The 21,419-nt window shown below is 38.1% G+C and overlaps 1 protein-coding gene and 1 long non-coding RNA gene across 3 annotated transcripts in view; one reads left to right on the top strand and one right to left on the bottom strand.

The window, feature by feature from the left end:
* Nucleotides 1–21,419, bottom strand: part of DST (dystonin) — a 423,773-nt gene that overhangs the window by 222,274 nt on the left and 180,080 nt on the right. Inside the window, 2 exon segments of the mRNA XM_078155307.1 lie at nt 1,078–1,184; nt 1,287–1,399. Coding sequence (XP_078011433.1) covers nt 1,078–1,184; nt 1,287–1,399 — 220 coding nt within the window.
* The window catches only part of LOC144457579 (uncharacterized), a 107,248-nt gene continuing 99,666 nt past the window's right edge, over nt 13,838–21,419 (top strand). For both annotated transcript variants that reach the window (XR_013487004.1, XR_013487003.1), the window contains exon 1: nt 13,838–14,041. This is a non-coding gene — a long non-coding RNA (uncharacterized LOC144457579). The remainder of the gene's footprint in view (nt 14,042–21,419) is intronic.

Raw genomic sequence — 21,419 nt, 5'->3', positions numbered from 1 at the left:
CAAAAGAAAGAGCTACGGAGTTCAAATGCAAATTGAAGCATACTATATATACCATATATATATATATACCTCTAGGATCTGCGATTTTAAAGGGATGGTCACTAACCTTAGAACATGAAGATCAGTGCCCTTCGACCCCTTAATATCGTTCACTGAACTTTGGTGAATAAAAATAAATTCTCACCCGGCAGTCAATATTCTGATGACACTCTTTGGTGACAACTAACCTGTTTCTCAGACAACAGATACATAGTCTGTTGGCAGGCCCATATCTGAAGTGTTTCTACCTTGGCTGTGTCTGACAAAATTTGCACTATGATGGCATGATTTTTGAAAATCTAGTGTATCCTCCATGACACAATGAGGCACCGATGGAGTAGTTTAAGAGAAGAATGGAGTTTAGCAGAGAGACATTAAGCTAAAATGCTGAAATATCCAAATTTAAAGGAAACAGAGTAGTACTATACACTGTGTGAAACAGAATTATTTTGAGATAAAAATTACTCTGATAATTTATACACTAAAATACTAAAGGGGATCCCTAGCAACCTTCAAGGTGTGGATAAAGCATTACCTCCTCCATGAGGCTAATCTTGATCTCTTCCATGGCCAACACCTGGCCCTCTGAAACTACTTCGTATTTTCTATCTTTATATCTACAGGTATATATTTCATATTTATTCACATTTAATATTTGCATACTATGTTATGGCTCCCCCAACAGAATATAAGCACTTTAAGGGAAAGAACTGTTTCATTTGTCTCTATATCCACAGAACCTTGTATATAGTAGGTGCTTAATAAATGTTTATTGAATGAATAGTAATGTTAGTAGGATACTTATATGATGCTATCCAATTATATTCTGTATCTGAATCAAATATTTTAATTAGAATTATTTAGCAGATGTCCAAAATTAAAGCAATGACTCATTAAGTTAAAACAGCAAGTCAATATTCTTTATCTAGCTATTGTCAGTTAATAAAGAACCCAGTCACCTGGCCAGTGATCAACTGGTAATATGAAGCATGGAAAATCAATCTGAAACTGAATAAGTTGATGTACTCTCCTACTTACATTAGCACTGATGCCTTCACCGCCTTCTGGTACCTTGGGAAATGCGTCATAGAGTGATGACACATAGGTTATCACTGACTTTTCATCAGGTGAGGAGACATCAACATCTAAGTGGCAAAAGGAATTGGTTATTTCATCACTCTGACTGGCTAAGTTGGATCAAACTTTTACAATGGGTAAGATATAGAAGAGACAAAACAACCACTCACCTTCAGGGTCAAGAAGTCTTATGACACCAATTTTTTCTGCTACATAAAAAGCATGTTCTAAATTTGCAAGGTTGCTTTGAACAGCAACAGAATTCATGTCTATCAGGTCCGGCCTAGAAAGGGAATAAAAACACTTAGTATGTTCTGCTCCAGACTATATTACACACACACACACACACACACACACACACACACACACACACACACACGCATGCACGCACACACATGTGTAAGAAATTCCATTAAAATTGACTCTGTAAAGCCAATGGGAATTTGCAGTCTCGTGAATAACTTCATTTGTCTGTGGAAAGTGGGGAACAGAAATTTGTATTTATATAACAAAATTTAAAAAATTTAAATCTTCACAGACTTAGCTCATCCATGAAAAGAAAGTCAAGTGCTTACCCAAAGTTGTACATGAATGGAAAAGCATTTATTAAGTGCTTATTTTATACCAATCAAGAGACATTTATTAAGGACCTACTATATGCTAGTCATTGTGCTAAATGCTGGAGGTACAAATACAAAAAGCCAGATGGTCCCTGCCTCAAGAAGTTCACATTTTTAGTAGAAGAAGATAATCTATATAATGAAACGTTGACCAGAGAGAGGTGCTTTGGTCAGTAAGTCACACGGATGGTCAGCAGAATCACTGGACTCTGATTTACACACCCTTTCCAAGAATGGTTAGTGTTAATTTGATTTAATTATTGCTCCCAGAGCATAGAGTAGGAAGTAAGGCCAGATTACAGAGTGGTAGGTCTCAGATCTGGTAGACATGATGAACATTCATCAATCAGAAATCATTTTCCATTAATCTCTCCAATTTGAACTCTCCACTGCAGCCAGAACTCTCATGCCTGTTCTCTAATCAGTTCTCAGCACTGTCTTTAGAATGCCTCCACTCATGCTTTTCTTCCTTTCTAGACTCCCCTTCCTCTCAGTGCTACTCCTACCTACGATGAAGAGCACCACTTAAATTTCCTGTCCTCTATGAAGCTTTCTCATCATTCCAACTTTTATGAACTTGACAGCATTCAATGGTTATGAAACACATCTTGGTACATCAATACGTGCTACTTTGCATCATGAGTGTTTATTCCAAAGTCCCTATAGTAGAAAGATTTTGTCCTATGGTTATTTTGTGTCTTCCTGATTAATATGACAGCAGTTAAAGTTTTTTAACGTGGAAAAAGTACATTTACTTGGGGAGAGGGGGGATATCCTGTTATAGACCTGTGTGTATCATGCATTCATTGAGATATAACTGTAACTATCAATGTCTACCCCTGAGGTAAGTCCACCAACTGTCCCTTGTCCAAGGACATAAAGTGTGTTTAAGGGTTGTTTTTGTTTGTTTTGGGGAGGATGGCATTTATTTCTGGTCTACCACCTGGGTCCACCCTTCCTTTTTAAGCTAATAATCCTTCCAACTAGACACTAAATTCTGTTTCTTCTAAACTACTGAAGGGTTACAAATACTATCAATACCCTCTAAATCTATCACTCTAGGGGAAAGTCCTGGTCAACCTATTTATATACCCTAGCTATGGTTTTACTTGCAAGCATTCTCTCTGAACCTCAGATTCCTGAACTGTAAAATGGCGATAATGTCTGTACTATTTATCTCACAAGTTTTCAAAAATATCACCACAATGAATGAGAAATTTGAACAATCTTGTACCCTTCACACTGAAAAGTCCACTGAAAAAAGTAATTTCTCATGTGAAACTAAGTATCCTCCAAGACGTCACTTACTATTTCATGTGAAATGACTTTGTGCAGAAGAGGCCTACATCAAGATTATATTGCAGAGACCTAAGTAAGTTTGTGTCATAATCTAGACAGGAATAAATATTTAAAGCTCTTTGTGTAAAATGTTTCCATAAAATCCACATTTTCTGGTGAAATATGGACCAGAAATACTCAGACTGCCAACCTTTTGAACAAGAAAGGGCAAGTTGTTACATAAACCCTGCCATTACCAAAGAAAACCAAACACTGAGTAATCCCAGCAACAATAAATAAAGTCATTGAAGAATAAAGTTTTCAGCTAAGGAAACGGGGAAAAATTTTCTTCCAAATGACACCATGATTTAAGCACAAAAGCAGTTTATATCTCATTTCTCATAAATCAAAAGTAGGATATGACACATTTTAATATAATGAAAAAGAAAATACTTTCTATCACCTAAACAGAATCTTTTTTCTTTATTACTTTTCTTTGTTTCTTCTTTTAAAGGATCCTGGGCAATATGGAAAAATTATAAACTTCGAAAATTGGCCCAGGGTGGGGGGATTCTTAAAGTATGAAAAGAATAGGAACAGTTCCCAAAATATTTTTTTCTTCCTATTTTTCCACTGATTTTCAACAAGCACTGGGACCATGGACTTGGGTCAGCTGCTCTTATTTCTTTTACTTGGTCCCAGAGAGACATAATAATAATATCTTAGAGCTGGAAGAAGCACTGAATGATATCTACTCCAACTCCTCATTTGGGGGGAACAGGGGTGGTGAGGTGGAGGGTGAAGGAGAAAAAGAACTAAGGCCCATTGGGGAAAGTTGACTTGCCCAAAGTCACACAGGTAGTACATGGCAGAGCTAGGTACTCAAAAATTCCTCTGGGAAGCATGATAACTGGAGTTGAGTTGAAGCCATTATGTTTAAATCGCATCCCTGTTATGCACCATTTGTGTAACTTTGGGAAAATGCCTTCCTCTTTCTGGGCCTCACTTTTGTCATCTATAAAATAAGATTTTGTATCTAGTACAAAAAATAGTAGTAAATAATCTGTAAGGTCTCTTCCATCTCAAAATCTATGAAATTACCATCTTATGACATTAAAACAGACTAGAGTTATCCTAACAATTGGGAAGGGAGTCAATGAAAGGTTTCATAAGGAAGGTGACAACTGAGGGAAGAGCAAGTGTCTGTGGCCAGATCTGAACATAAGTCTTCCTAATACTGGAAACAGAGTTTGATCAAAACACTATGCCATGTAGCCAATAGGGAACAGCTAAACAAAGTATGCCCTATGAATGTAATGTAATCTTCTGATGCCATAAGAAACTATTTTCTTATGATAATTTCTCACTGGGAAAATTATTGCCCAGAGAAACCTGGGAAGACTTGTATGAACTGATTTAGAGTGAAGTGAACAGAACCAGGGGAACAATTTATACAATAACAGCAATGTAAAAATGAACTTTAAAGCCTTAACTCTAATCAACAATATGACTAACCATGATTCCAGAGGATTCATGATAGAGAATACTACTCACTGCCTGACACACAGAATAAGATATTTTTGGACATAGCCAACCTGGGAAGAATTTGTTTTGCTTGACATATTTGTTCTGCACATTTGTTACAATTTCATTTTTCTTTCTCAATTGGGTGTGGGGTGGAGAAAAGACAGACAGAAAATAAATGCTTGTTAATTTCTTCAATTAATTTAAAACAAGAAAACCCCACAAGTAATGGTCTGTTGCGTTTTAAGGAAAGCTAATATTCCATGTAAAAAACTTCATATATAAAAATATAGTATTTTTGTTAGTGATTAGTCAGACCAAAAGATTATTTATTTACTAATGAGAAAAACTGCAAATGAGAAAACCGAATATGAAGATTGCAACAGCTGCAGACAAAACAAAGAAGTATCAATAACAATACTTGAGTCATTAAAAAAGAAAAAGGATAATGTCAGAGAGAATACAAGAACTAGTTTGGGTTAAGTTTTATATTCTAGTCTTGCTAGAATATGTTTGTAAATAAGTATAATAAGAAAAAGGTCTGGAAAAGTAGTCATTTTCTATAATGATTGATGTACCTTCAGTGTGACATATAGATGCCCTCCTGACTACTAGACTTTAGGGACTAGTGAATCTCAGGCTGTATTATCTAACCCTTACACCATTCCTACCAGAATCTTATATACAAACTGATATGTTGTAAAAATGCCTGTCTTCAAGGGATAGGCTGTTCCATTGTTCCCACCTGCCTAACTGCCTGCAGGGTTCTTCTCTTCTGACTCTTCACTGCTGACCTCAGCTGTTTGCTGCTCAATAGCCAGCTTAGAGCTTTTAATCTCTGACACTTCTGCTAACACCATAATGGCCACCACTCCTTGTCTTTGCCTCTCTCTTCCTTCTGTCTCCTGTCCCTTTTTAATTCCTGCCTTTTGCAGAAAGTGGCTTGTCTTTTATAATCATTGCGAGCCCACACAAGAGCATTTGTTCTAGTCAACAAACCCACCAATCAGAGAAAATCAAATGTAATCTTTTGCTCTTAGATTTCTTGATTCTCAGAAACGGCTTCTTTGCTGGCAAAAATGTCTTCTTTGTTTGGCCCTCTACCAAGAGCAGTTCTAAACATCTGAAGTTGTCAGAAAGCTCATCTCTGGCTCACCCAGGTTGTATAGTAATTGGATTCTCTCACTGTCTCCATAAATGGCAATAGCTTTGCTCTGTTCTGAAAAGTTAAATTTCCTACCTTCAGGTCAAGAGTAATAATCACCACCTCCACCATAACAACAATAATTACCATCATTTATACAGCTCTAACATTTGTCAAGCGCTGAATGTACATTTTCTTAATGGAGTAGTTATGTTGCATGTTGTCTAAAGATGGTTTAAATGCAAACATTATAAATAAATTAAACCAAGAAATCCTCACTGATGTTTTGGTACAAAAAGACCAAGGACAGTTATGTTCTACTTGAAGCTTTCTACTCAGAGTCATGACAAGGATTCAATAAAATTTAGGAAGTTATAAGCCCCAAAAGTTTATTGCCTCCAAATATTCAAGGGAATTAACAGACTTGTCACGCTCTTGATGAAGCTGGATTTCTGCCACTGAAAGTCATACGCAAACATCCCAAACTTGCACACAGACAAATTTGGCTGAACATTGCTTTTCCAAAGGAGCTGCCTGTGGTATAACCACACCCAAATGAGGTGCTCAGCTTCCCAGTGCATAAATATCTCACTAAATATATTAGATCACATATTATTAGAAATCATAAATATATTAGAAAATTACATAGGATTCTGGGAAAAATCTATATAATGAATGAATCAATGAAAGGAAGGAGTTAGACATTTCATTTAGGCTGGACCAAGGATACATTGGCCTTTATAAAAACACAAAGGTCATAGATTCAGAAATGGAAAGGACAGTAAAAATCAACTGATCCAAACTTATCATTATACAAATAAGGAAACTAAGAAAGGACAAACAAGTGACTTACTAGAAATCACACAGAGCTGAGACTGAAACTCAGGTCTTTTGACTCTCAATTCAACCTTAAACATTTACTAGTTGTGTGACTCTGGGCAAGTCATTTAACTGCTTTCAGCCTCAGTTTCCTCATCTGTAAAATGGCACCTACTTCATAGAGTGGTTGGAGGATCATATATGAATTAACATGTATAACACTTTGAAAATTATTATTAATTATGATTATTATTTTTATTACATCTACTCTAACCCCTTCATCTTATAAATCAGGCAAATAAGTAAGTCACCCACGGTACTAAGTGGTAGAGCTTATATTCAAACTCAGGAACTCACAGGCAACCCTACACTGTCCCAGTTGGACAAAAGGGTCACCCTCTACACATATCGACAGGAGCCTTTTAGGAGACAATTCATTTCTACCACTTAGCTTTTCTCAGTTTGGACCATTATCCTAATTTGATCCCCTGATCAATTAGTTTTGTTTCTGTTTATTTTGGTTGAATCTGTGATCAGCCTAATTCCTAGCTTATATCTAACTAGGTTCTCATCAAGTTGTCAAGATCAATATTTCAGAAGCTCAAGTAGTTCTGGATAAACAGTCAGACAAAAGCAATTGTTTAGCACTTACCTAGGTATTAGGCACTGTACTAAGCACTGCAGAAATTAAAAAAAATCCTGGCCTCGAGAAGCTCACACTCTAATAGGGAAACAACATGTAAAAATCTCGGTATATACAAGAAATATACAGAATAGATAGTAAGCTCAGAAAGCAGATGAGAGTGGTGATAGAGGACTGGGTAAGTCCTTCTGCAGGAGATGGAATCTGGGCTGTTTGGAAAAAATTCAAGAAAGTTAAGAGAAAGATTTTAAGGAGGAAGAGTACTCCAGGTATTTGGGGTGCGGGGGGAAGCCAGTACTAAGGCACAGCTTCAGCAACTGGAGTAGCATGTGTAAGAAACAGGAGATAAGCTAGTGAAATGGAATCACAGAGTGTGTGGAAAAGAATAAAAGGCTACACTTCCTTGGCACTTACAAGAGTCTTTAGCTAGCACCCTATAGGGTTTTAATGTTTTGTTTTTGTTTTTGTTTGTTTTGGTTTTTTTGGCTAGGCCATGGGGTTAAGTGACTTGCCCAGGGTCATACAGCTATTAAGTGTTATGTGTCTGAGGCCAGATTTGAACTCAGGTCCTCCTAACTCCAAGGCTGGGGTTCCATCCACTGTGCCACCTAGCTGCCCCCCCCATAGTTTTAATCAGCAAGCCCACCAATAGTTAAGCTGAACATTTCCACTCTCTGCCAGTTTCAAGAAATCCTACAGAATGGCAACACCCTCATTTTGCCAGAATTGGCTGAGATCTGGACTCTAGACTCCAGGTTATGGTAGAAAACCAGTGGAAGGCTTTCAACAGGGTCAAAATGCCTAAAAAGGAACAAGACTTTTTTTGGCAATATCTTTTGGAACAAGATTTAATAGTGAAAGAATAGGTACTAGGCAAGGAGATTACAGATACAAAGATAGACACCAAGACTGATGATAACCAAATCTTGCCCTAGAAATTTAACAATGGGAGTTTAAAAAAGGGAGAGATCATGGAAATACTGCTGATCCAAAGATCGATAAACCAGATCTCAGATAATGGAAGATAATTCAATTTGTTAGTTTATATCACCAACTCTGCACAGAAGGTAGTATTAGAAATACAAGGGAGATTTTCATCTAAGATTTTTAGTTATCATCATTAAAAACTAGTCAGAATAAACAGACAGTTATGCTACCTGGCTTTGGCTCAGATGACCTAAGATGGAGGCACCCATGCAGAAGATGGCAGGGATGTGCTTCTGGGCAAAGACATTCTGTGTTCCCCTATGGGGGAGGCGGAGGGGGGGGAAATATCCCCTTTCCAATGGCTGTATAGCCAGAATAGGCTGCATTTTTAGAACTACCAGATTAGGACACTCTCTTTTCAATCAGCACCCAAAGGAGTGAAGGTCACCCAAAGCATAGGCACCATTCACTGAGCTAGGAATGGGGGAAGGGCAATCTCCATAGATAGAAAGATACATACACACACACACACACACACACATTCATTCACATATACACACGCTTTAGATCTTAGGGTCTTAAGAATAGGGCTTGCAGTTTGAGTCTGTTTCATTTGTCCTTTTCAGTTCTAGGCATAGATGGAGTAGTCCTCTGGAGCTGTATACTCAAGCCATGACTACTTGGGAGGCAGATTTCCAGGTCAGATGTTACTGAAGCCCAGCAGGTAAACTCTGAGAAGCCAGGGTGCCCAGGACTAAAGTCCAAAATGGCATTTGGAACTGGAATTTAGTGGGACTATTCTATACACAAATTAAGCCATCAACCTAATCCCCCTCACTTTCCCAAATACAACTAACAATGTCCCCACAATGACTTAACAAGTCAATAAGCTTTTATTAAGCACTGTGCCAGGCACTGTGCTAAGTGCTGGGAATACAAAATCAGTTAGAATGAAAAATACTCCTTGCCCTGAAGGAGCTTACATTCCTTTTTGGTTTTTATTTATTTATCTATCCATCTATTCATTCACTTATTTATTTATTTATTTTGGGTGAGGCAGTTGAGGTTAAGTGACTCGCCCAGAGTCACACAGCCAATGAGTGTTATGTATTTGAGGGTCACATTTGAAATGGAGGTTCTGAGATCCAAAGATGAAGCCATGGGGGAAGATGGTACTTTCAGTATGAGAAGTCCAATGACAAAGTGAACTTACAGAGGGAATAGGTTTCTGTGGCATAGTAGAGAAAGTCCGAAAGGTCATAACCTGGAGAATAATGAAGATACACTAGCCTCAGCACCTTCCTTAAAATGGAGGGTCTGGTTCTCTTACTACTTGCATCTAGAAAATATTCTTCATTCTTCCCACTCATTCATGTCGACAGATTGAGCTGACGCAGAAACACCTTCCATGCATGACAATTAGTATTCATCTGTAACTTACAGTCTTAGAGAACTGGATAGTGCACTGAGAGGTTAAGTGACCCGACAAAAATCACAAAGCTGCTTTCTGGGTATAGGGTCTTTCTTATCCCAAGTCTACCATGTTTCAGTCATTTAGGGAGTTGGGGAGAGGAATAGAGGAACATCATAGAGTCTGGAAGAGCAGACACGCCATCTTGGCTACCTTGAGACTAGTCACTCATCCTCTCTGAGGCTCAGTTTCATTATTTACAAAATGCTAATGCTAATATCTAGAGTACCTAACTCACGAGGCTGATATGGTCAAATGAGATAATATGTGTAAAGTGCTTTGTAAACGTTGTTGTGCAGCTGTTTTTCAGTCATGTGTGATGCTTCATGACCCCATTTGGGCTTTTCTTAGCAAAGATACTACATTGGTTTGCCATTTCCTCCTCCAGCTCATTTTACATATGAGGAAACCGAGGCAACCAAGGTTAAGTGACTTGCCCAGGGTCACCCAGCTAGTAGGTGTCTGAGGCTAGATTTGAATTTATGAAGATGAGTCAATGTGACTCCAGGCCTGGCACTCTATCCACTTCACCATCTAACTGCCCTTGTAAACATTAAAGCACTAAAAAAAATGGTCAGTAAGTACTGCTGTTGCTACTGTATTCAAGGAAAGTGATTGGTTTAGACAGGTGGTACCTGCCCTAGTGACCCTATAAATTCTCGCCCCTGGGCTCCTTTCTAAGCTCCTCCAGCTCAGGGGCTACTTTGTTGTCATTGTTTTATCCCTAGCATCTAGTACAGTTCCTCACACATAGCAAGCACTTAAGAATGCATGTTAACTTAGACTGGAATTACTGTAAATTAGCTTAAATTCTCCTCACCTAGACTAGGCTGAGAGCCAAGAAGCCATGCACTGAGGGGAAAGAACTAAAGTGCAATAAGGCAAAGTAATAAACAGGAACACCGTACTGAGGGCCGTGAATGTCATTGAGATATTTTAAAGATGCATTTTATGTCTTTAAGCAATGAGGAAGCAGTAAAGATTTTTGAGCACAGTAGGGGGACATCATCTGATTTATATATTAGGAAGGCTATTTTTGAAACTATGTGAGGCAGCTAGGTAGACCAGTGGATAGAGCACTGAGCCTGGAAGATCTGAGTTCAAATTCAGCCTTAAACATTTATTAGCTGTGTGACCCTGGACAAGTCACTTAATTTCTATCTGCCTCGGTTTCCTCAACTGTAAAAGGAGGATAATAATAGCACCAATCTCCTAGGGTTGTTGTGAGTCTCAAATGACATAATATTTCTAAAGTACTCATCACAGTGCCTGGCACGTATTAGGTTCTTTATAAGTGGTAGCTATTTTTATTACTAAGAGGGCAGACAGACAAATTTTGAGGCTATTAAAACAGCCCAGGCAAGAAGTAATGAAGGGTTGGGGCAGTGACAGTACTAGGAAACAGAAGAGAAAAGAAGTAAGAAATACAAGGGGCTGGAAGCCCAAAAGGACTCAGCAGTTGATCAGCTACAGTGGCTGAAGGAAAAGAGTAAGACAGTGACTGGAAGGATGGGAATCCCCTAAAAAATAGGGAAGTTAAGAGACAGAAGGTTTTTTCAGAAGATCATGAGTTCAGTTTTGGACATGCCGAGTTTGAGATGCTAACAGGATATGGAAAGAGAAACGTAGAGCAGACAACTAAAAAATGGAAAATGGGAGATCTGGAAGTGACCTACAGACACAGCAGTAGTCTGCAGAGATGATCAATGAGGCCATGAAAGCAAACACAACTGCCATGGAAGAGTGTGTAAAAAGAGAAAAAAAACAAGACAAGGAAAGGATGTGGAGGATACCTACACAAAGGTGTGATGGATATGCACACAAAGATGGTGGAGGATATCTGCACATGGTTCAGAATGATGAGTCTGCAAGGAAACTGAGGAGGAAAGGACAAACAGGCAGAAAGAGAACCAGATACTTATATAATGGAACTGTCCAATAAGTCATGATGTGTAACATGTCTCAGAGCTGACAGCCATATGGAAAAGAGATGATGCTCTTGCTAGTACTGATAATGAGAGTAATCCTTTTCTTTCTAATACAAATTAAGAAAGATACAGAAACTAAGGATCCAGAACTTGGCTTGAGTGACAAAAAGTTTTTATGTAATTCATTTTATACACACCAGAAACACAAGCAAATTTTTTTTAAAAGATTTCAATAACTGGCAACAACTGAATAAATTAGAAGATACATGGCATTCAGATTATCAGAATTAAAGAAAAATTATTTAATACAATGTGATATCTGAAACAACTTAAATCTTCTTTCTTGTAATTTACTCTTACTTTTTAAATTTATTTACTTCTTTTTTTACAAATATGGAAATAATCTTTATCAGATTAAGCACTCAATATCATACAGCAAAAAACTAAGCAGCAAGCCAGATACAGTCCAAATAAGTCTAGAAAAATCCAAAAAATGATCCGAGAGAGTTATCTGAGTAGAGTGGAGAAATTAGGACAGATCAGGAAAAGAGTCTGAACAAAAGCAGGAACAAGAGTCAACATGCCTTATATACATGTTATCTTCTCCCCTACAGAATATAAACTCCCTGAGGGCAAGAGAGTATTAGCTTTTTGACTTTGTTCCACCATCAGCTAGCACAGTATCTGGCATACAATCAATACTTAATAAATTCTTATTGACTGATTCGCTGATATACAGAATAAAACTGGAGACTGGACAGTCTAGAATCAATGATACATAGGTCATAGATCTTAATCTGGAAGGAATAGATAGAATAAACAGATAACGCATGTATCAAGTGCTATGTTCCAGGCATTTCCACAACTAAACACTGTAGATACAAATACAAAGTTCCCTCCACCACCACCACACCTCACCCTATCCTCAACCCTTTCCCCGCAAAAGACAGGCCCTACCTTCAAGGAGTTTACATTCTAAAGGAGGAAGATGACATATAAAAGAGAAATGGAAAGGGGGAGAAAGACCGGGAAAGTGATGGAAGGCGGGAGGAAGATCCTGGAGAGGGCAAAGTATGGAAAAAATTCTGAGAGTCAGTAGTAGAGCTAGGAGAGAAATTAGTATGGGGATGGGAATGGAAAAGGGATAGGAATAAGCATTTTTACATAGCACCTACTATGTGCCAGGCACATTATTATCACACAATATTATCTCATTTGAGCTTCACAACAACCCTGTAAGGTAACTGCTATTACTATACCCATTTTACAATTGTGGAAACTGAGGCAAACAAGTTAAGTGATTTGCCCAGGGTCATACAGCTACTACATGTCTAAGGCTGAATCTGAACTCAGGTTTTCCTAATTCTATGCTCCATGCTCTATCCATTTGCTATACCACTAGGATGGCCCGGGTTCTTCATTAAATAGTGGAACTCACTGTGAATCCAAGGAAATTTAAGAATTATCCAACGCAATCCCATCACTTTATAGATGATTGAAACTGAAGCCAAGAGGTCACAAGCAGTAAGAGGAAGAATTAGGATTTAAATCTGTATTTTCTGACTCTTAACCCTGTGCCCTTTCTACTATATCAGAAGACAGACCATTTTATACTAAGAAGGTTCAAGTAAGGCAAGGCAGAGGTCTAAAGAACAAGGCAGAGGAGCTCTAATTTGAAATATAAAACAGATTATTCCACTGGTTCTGTCTTGGAAAAGCAGCAGAATGGTGGTACCACTGACAAAAACAGCCACACTGGGAAGGGTAGTTCATTAAGACAGGAATTTTCTCAGGCTATCTACTCAGAAACTTGAAGTTACCCTAGTTGCAATGACTGAATATACTTTAACAAAATATCATTTCTTTACAGCAATTCTGCAATTCAGCATGTTCATTCACATTCAGGCCTCTGCCTCTTTCCCATCCATCTCCCTCTCATTAGTCTGAATTATCTAGCTTTTTACAGAACATAGAAAGGATTCTGCACAGGTGGGGATCTGGAGCTCTAAAAGAGGGAATTAAAGGAAGGAACTGTGACTATAAAGACAGTAGAGGCCCTGCAGGAGAGAGACAGTCCAAGAAAATGGCATGATTGCAAAATAACTCACCTGAGAAGCCACATATACACAAAGCTATTCATACAGGATTAAAAATAAAGCCTGAAACTTTTCTTTAGTTAAAAAGAGTGAAGTACAAAAAAGAAGCACTTTTCAAAACAGAAACACCATCTGTGTTTCACAGAAAGCCTCTAAACTCCAAAAGGACTTTTAGGGCTTTACAATGAGAAAGGTGGCTCCAAAGTACACTTCAGGTGCCCCGTAACAGCAAATAAGGTTGCCATAACAACACTCAAACACAAACCTCAAAATGAATGCTCTGACTTCTATTGGATTCAAACATGTTCAGGCTTAGCAAGCCGGTGACAAATTAAAAAAAAAAAAGTACCATCCTCAAAGCAGCTAATGTAATGTTTTCCCCGGCAAATGAAGAGGAACATAGGGAAGATGAACCAATTCTTGCGTCAGTGGGTGGATGCATCCCTGTTGTGCTCATATTTGGGCACACACTGAGGTAAGACACTAACTCAGAACTCCTAGGAAGCCGTGTGTGTGTGTGTGTGTGTGTGTGTGTGTGTGTGTGTGTGTGTGCGCGCGCGTGCGCATGTGTGTGCATATGCATGCTAATTATATGCATAAACCCAAGTACCTGTGTAGCATATTTCATGTTTTAAGGGATGGGAGGGAGGAAATCCTTACAAGACAGTTTAACGATCAACGGCAGAGGACAGGGACAAATAAATAGAAATTTCAGGAAAAAAAAAAGAAGTTCTATCATATATGTTATCTGTTATACAGATACATAGAAATTGGGGTCTAATAGCTTATTTCACAAATCCAGAGCTTATTTAGATGTTACAACAACTGTTTTCAGGACCTAAAGTCTTGTATTTTATTTCAGTTCTCTGATGAATCTATGAGCTCATTGACAGAAGTACTCTCTCCAATAGCACAGATATAGGTTACAACCCATCCACAGCCTCTCATCCTTTATCTTTCTGTCCAAGGCCTTGCAAAATTCTCCACAGGGCATTCATCCAATATGCCTGACTATCAGGCAGGGCCATCTGTCCTTAATAACCCTTTTTACTCTCACTCTCTCTCTCCCCCTCCCCCTCCCCCCTCTCTCTCTCTCCTCCCCATCCTCAACTCAGTCCCAGAGTAGAAATTACCTGACTGAGGCTTGGTAACCAGAGCTCAAGACTCCACCAACCACTGTTTTAACATCAATAAAGCACCAAAGATTCTCTATCTGCCCACCACAGAAATATTGCTCTCACTCTCCACCCCCTCATACCTCTTGCTTCAAGCCTTTGCTTCAGGGAGAAGAGTAGGACCATTAAAAACAACACAGAATTTTCCAATGGCAATCTAGCCCACACTCCTCCTCCTAATCAATTACAGGTCCAATTCATTGTTTATTTATTAACTATCTGCTGTCAGTCCAAAAAATATATACTGAAGGGACTAGCGTTATGGTCTGGCCATTCAGCTGGATATCACAGTCTGGGCAGTAGGCATTCTTCAGCCACTTGGCTTTTCCTTTGTGAATAGTTAAACCCATTCTTTTGCATCATCACAGATCTTATTTTGGCCATATTCCTAGGCTTAATGCAACCAATACAACTGCAAACAAGCTATCTGGAGAATCTCACTAAAGGGCTCGAATGTACAGCTATTTGGTAAACTAGCAAAACAGTTGATTAAATGACCTTTAATGGCTTAAGTTAAAATGCATAAAGAGAAAATATAAAAGTGATCCAAAGGTCCATAAGACAGACTTATATTGAGCAAAGAAGATGGGCTTAATTAAAAAGTAACAGAAGAAGCAGAAACAAAACTTTTTTTTAGTTAAATAGAAACTGCCAACTGCTTAATCTCTTGCAATTCTGCCTTCTTAAAATAAGGAATCTATTTTTCTAAATACTAAGGGAGGAGGGAAGTCATCAAATACATAATGTCAGACGTCAAGGTAAGAAGTTTGCTTAACCACAGCCAATCTTCTTTTCCGTGAAATATCAAAGCACATACCTAACTGATGACGGTTTGGTTCATCTTTTCACATGAAAAAGGTGGCATTATTATCATTATTATTATTATTACTCTCCTTTCAATGACCACACTGCTGTGGGATTCATTTACATTATTTAGTCATTTTCCCCCCATTTTTCCAAAAGGTATCTTTAGACTGGTAGTGCTTCACAACAAAAAAAGAAAAGAAGATTGGCACAAATTTTGTCTGTTATTTGGCATCAGATATTGGAAAGAGCTAACCAAAGCCAGCTACAAGCCCACACAAAACAAAGTGGAAAAGGAGAGAAATGTAAGAAAAAAATTCATGAAGCTTAAAATTAGGGCAAAATGCTTAAAGGTATGAAGATTTAGAGGACATTTTATTTATGTGACAAAAGGTTAAAAGCATGTGCCAAAAAGCAAATGCTGTCGGAAAATTACTAAAAAGTACTGCAAGTTTTTCATGTTTAGGGACAATCAGACAAGCTGAGGCGGAGCTTGTCCCCACGCTATTCCTAATCATCAACTGTTCCACCCATTAGCTCATGTACTAGGATCTGGGTAAGCCAAAGGTATCACTTTTGGGCTGCTGTGATCAACAAATGTTGTTTTCTTGAGTTTTTTGAATAGTGATAAAAATCAATCACCATCCTATTTAATTATATCAAGCATTTTTGAGCGCCTACTATATGCTAAGCACAAAGAATATAAAAATGAAAATGAAATAGTGCCTGCACTCGAAAAGATTATATTCCAAACAAGTATCTTCCTAGTATCTGTAAAAGGTTTTGAAGTACTTTATCAAATCCATGAACTTGGCCAAGCCATGTCAAATCCACAATTCAATAAATTTTCTTCAAATTGCATGTCTAAGGACAAAGGCAAGATGGGAGAGTGACAGGATGCAGTGCAATGAGATGCCGCATCTATATACCTCTCTAGATAGATCTAAAAAATGCGCAAGACCAATTCCTAATGGAGAAATCTGAAAAAAGTCAGAGTTAGTCCTTTGTCCAGACAGACAGACAGGGGTGTGTGGGCACTGGGAATAACTCAGACCAGAAACATATCAGGTGAAACATTTCAGCACCTATGGAGAGATTATGAGCCAGATCCAGAGAAGATTCTATAATGAGGCACCCCCACAGCCACATACAGGCGTTGCAACAAAGACAGGTGCAAACTAACAACTTTGTTACCACTATCCAGTACCAGGACACCGATCCAGGGTGGACTAAGAAAGGGAACCCGTGCAATGAAGCAGTATTCCCAGGCAGGGAGGTCCTGGGTTGTATACAGAGAAAGAAGGAAGTTTAGAAGTTAACAGAAGCATGAGTAGCAGGAGTATGGATCAGAACATCTAGCCCAGCCTGTACAGGAATAACCAAGGCAGGAATATCAGACCGAAAGGGAATCTGCAATTCTGCTGCTCTGAGCCAACAGAGCTTTGGAACTTTCCAGTTGGCAGAGTCCAGCATCAGTCGGCTCTTGCTCAGACGCAAATACAGGTCAGGAACTTTCAGAGCTCAGACCAAGGGGTCATCGATCAGAATTTGTTCTGGATCACACCACTCTGGGAGCATTAAAAGGCTTCGGGTCCTCAGCCTGTCCCTGAGATCCTGGCATAGCATACTACACAATACTCCAAGAAAGCTGCAACAGTACCAGCTCAGACTTTCCCTCCAGAAGTGCCTCAGAGTTCAGCCCTAACATCTAGTCCAGGAGAGGGGAACATGTGGCCTCAAGGCAGCCCCACCCCTGATCTAGTTCAAAGTCAGGACTGGACTAAGGCTGGAAGAATGGGCAAATAAACAAAAAAGAACCCCACCATAATGAGCTGTTGTGGCAACAGAAAGCTCAAGGCACAAATGAACAAGAACATTTAGAAATCCAAAACATCTAGAAGCAATGTCTTAGAGAAAAAAAATACATCTTATTTAGATATAACCTTAATTGGAAATGCTGGAAGAGATGAAGCAAGAGTTTGGTTTTTTTAAGTTTAAAATGTTTTCACAAATAGAATGAGAGTGCTGAAGGAAAAACTGGGGGGGGGGGGGATGAGAACTATAGATGAAAGAGAAATCAGGGAATTAACAGTTTAGCATGAGAGGTACAAAACCTTGCCAAACCAACAAACTGTCTGAAAATTAAAATGGATCAAATAGAAGCCATTAACTCCATTAAACAACAAGAAACATTAAAACAAACTCAAAGCACTGAAAAAAAGGAAAATTTACTGTATCTCATAGCAAAAACAAATGACCTAGAAAACAGATCAAGAAGAAAAATGATTAAGAATCATTGGACTATCTGTATACCGTGACAAAAAAAAATAGTTAACATAGGCATCATAGTTCAAAAAATCTTAACAGAAAACCTCCTAGACCCCTTAGAACCAGAGGCCAAAGTAGAAATAGAAAGAATAATCCAGAGCTTCCAGGTCAATGAGATAATGTTAGAAGCAGCCAGAAAGAAAGAATTCAAATGTGGAGCAGCCACAGTCAGAATTATATACTATTTAGCAGCCACCACTATAAATGAGGAAAACGCTTTGAATATGATATTCCAGAAGGCAAAAGATATGGGCTTACAGCATAGAATAACTCACCCAGCAAAACTAAGCATAATGCTACAGGAGGGGGAAATGGACCTTTAATGAAATAGAGGACTTCCAAACATTTCTGAAGTAAAGACCAGAGCTTCAGAGAAACTTTGAAGTTCAAACATCAAAGTGGAGAGAAACATAAAAAGGTAAACATGAATGAACAATGATAAGGGACTAAACAAGGATCATTGCTGACATTCTAATATGAGGAGATAATGTACACACCCCCTCTGATCCCTATCATCATCAAGGTTCATAGGAGTCTAATTAGACAAGCCCTGAGAGAAGGGACACTGTTGATAATACAGAAATACAAAATCACTGAATCTCAAAGATAAAAAGGACTTCAAATGTCATCCAGTTCAACCTCTACCTAAAAAAACAAATTCCTAATAATTACAAAAATAATACTTATTATATATAATGCTTAGACATTTCCAAAATTGCTTTTTTTGCGATAGTCCTGGAGTAAGTAGCACAAGCATTATTATCATATCATCACTTTATAGGTGACTTGCCCATGATCACAGAGGATCTGAACTCATTTTGCCTAAAACAAATTCAGTACTTTCTTCATTATACCCCAGAGTCTTTCAGGGACAAATTGGTCTAGATGACCTTTAAGGTCTCTACCAATTTTGAATTAATTACCTATAATTTAGTAAAACATCTATTCAAACTATAGTTGAGGACTTTCAGTAATGGTTAGTATTTTCTGAGGAAGCTCATTTCATTTGGGGGTAGCTCTAACTGATAGGACAGTATGGTTTGGTTTTTCCACCAAGGTAAAAATCTGCCTATAGGTAAATTCTGCACTTTGAGACCAAGCAGAGCAAGGCTAATCCCTCTCTAAGACTTCAACACTTGAAGATATATAGAGAGATAGATAGATAAACATAGATAGATAGATAGATAGATAGATAGATAGATAGATAGATAGATAGATAGATAATCTATATATGTAGATCTATCTATCTACATATACATATGTACATACATACACATATACATACATATATACACATATATCAAGTGTATATTTTATACACACACACATACACACACACACATATACACACTCTCTCTGTGCCCTCTCACTCTAAGGTTTCTCTTCTCGCAGTGAAACATCTCTCATTCCTTCAATTGAAGCTTGAATAGAATGGTCTTCAGTCTTCACAATCATGGTTACACTATAATTTGTCCTTTCAAAAATATGGCAGACAGAATTGAACCTAACATGTATTTAATTTGTCAACTGTTGTTAACTGTTGTCAGTTATCCCCAAACCTTTAAGGGTGGGTGGAATGTCACCAGATTGGAAAAGGATAAATGTTATAATGATTTTCAGAAAAGGGAAGTCTATACTCTGTAAGCACGACTTCTCTGAGTTGAATCTTGAAAATTAACATACTCACAAGCTAAATATAAAAGGTAATGTGATTTTAAAAAACAGAAGAGAACAAAATCAGGTATCATTTACAGGTATGGTAAGGGAGACAGGACTATCCTTCCTAAACTCTATGCATCTTTGACACTGTTGATCATCACCTCCTCCTGGACATTCTCTCCATTCTAAGTTTTTGTGACACGGCTGTCTCCTGCTTCCTCCTCCTACCTTTGTGACCTCTCCTTCACAGCCTCGTTTGCTGGATCTCCACCCATGTCATACCCACTAACTATAGGTATCCTCCAATTATCTTAGTGATGTCATCTGCTTCCATAGGCTCAGAAGATGACTGCCTAATCTATATATCCAATCCCAGTCTTTCTCCTTATATTTTGTCTCATATCATCAACTGCCTTTTGAACATCTCAAACTAGAAGTCCCACAGGAATTTCAAACAATATATACAAAAGAGAACTCATTATCTTCCTCCCAAATCCTCCCCTCCTTCCAACTCTCCCATTACTGCTGAAAGTACCACCATCTTTCCAGGTTCACAGCTACCTCAGTGCATCCTTGACTCTTCATTCATATGCAAGCCATCTTGTCAAGTCTTTTAATTTCTACCTTCACATGGCCACTATCATAGGTCAGGGTTTTATCATGTTTCACCTACAGTACTCTACTAGTTTTCTAATTGGTATCCTAATCTCAAGTCCTTCCACTCAACTACTGAAATGATCTTCCTAAGGCTCAGTTCTGACCACATTCCTACCCTAATCCTAATTAATGAACTCCAGTGGCTCTCTATTCACTCTACTATCAAAAATAAAATCCTCTTAGGTATTTAAAGGCCTTTGCAATCTTTCCCCTTCCTATGTTTCCATCCTTACACCTTAATCCCCTCCACTTACTCAAAGATCCAGCTTCCCTGGCCTACAAGATATTTCTCTCCGCATACCAACTGCATGCATTTAGCTGTCCTCCATGCCCTGAATGCTCTTTCTTCCTCCTCATGTCTTCTTTCTCAGCATCCTTAGCTTCCTTCAACATCTCACTTCTACAAAAGGCCTTTCCCAGTCCTCCCACACATACCCCTACTAATCCTTTCTCTGAGATTACTTTCCACCTGCTCTGTATGCTTAGTTATTCATAATTTATAAGAATGTGAGTTCTTGAGGGCAAGGATGGTGTTTTCACATTTCTTTGTATCCCTAGAATTTGCTGCTGCTGCTGCTGCTGCTGCTATTTGTCCTTCTTAGTTCTTGACACATAATAAGCACTTTAAATGCTTGCTGACTAATTGGTTGATAAGGGATAAAAACGACAGTAAGTCATAAAGCAGATTAAATTAGACTACACTGAATTAGAATTTTAAAAAAATTAGATTAGGAAAAAAAATAGTACGGGGGGGGAATGTTTGCCTCAAATACCTCACAAAAAAGTCCAACATTCAAAATATACAGAGAATTGATATAATTTTAGCACTAAATCCATTCCCCAACTATATGTAGTTAAATGATATGAAGTTTTCAAAAGAAGAATTACAAACTATAAATGACTACATGAAAACATGCTTCAGATCATTAGTAGTATGCAAATTGAAAAACTCTAGTTTTTGTCTCACATCCTGCAATAAAAAAGAAAGATAAAAAATATAGAAACAGTCAATGTTTCAGAGGCTTTAGGAAGACAGGGACATTGAAGCACCTTGGGGAGAACTGTGAAGTCAGCCAACTCTTCTGGGTTTTAAATTGGAATTAAGAAGGAAATGTGATCATAAACTCTATACCCTCTGCCTCAAATATGTAATTTTTTTTAAAAAATTGTTTAAGATCTAGCATATATCAAAATATTCACAGCAGCACTCTTCATAGTAGTAAAGAACTG

Source organism: Phascolarctos cinereus, unplaced genomic scaffold (assembly GCF_003287225.1).
Source record: "Phascolarctos cinereus isolate Bilbo 61053 unplaced genomic scaffold, phaCin_HiC Scaffold_5;HRSCAF=322, whole genome shotgun sequence".
In the NCBI taxonomy this organism is placed as follows: Eukaryota; Metazoa; Chordata; class Mammalia; order Diprotodontia; family Phascolarctidae; genus Phascolarctos; species Phascolarctos cinereus.
This window is presented reverse-complemented; position numbering and strand designations above follow the sequence as displayed.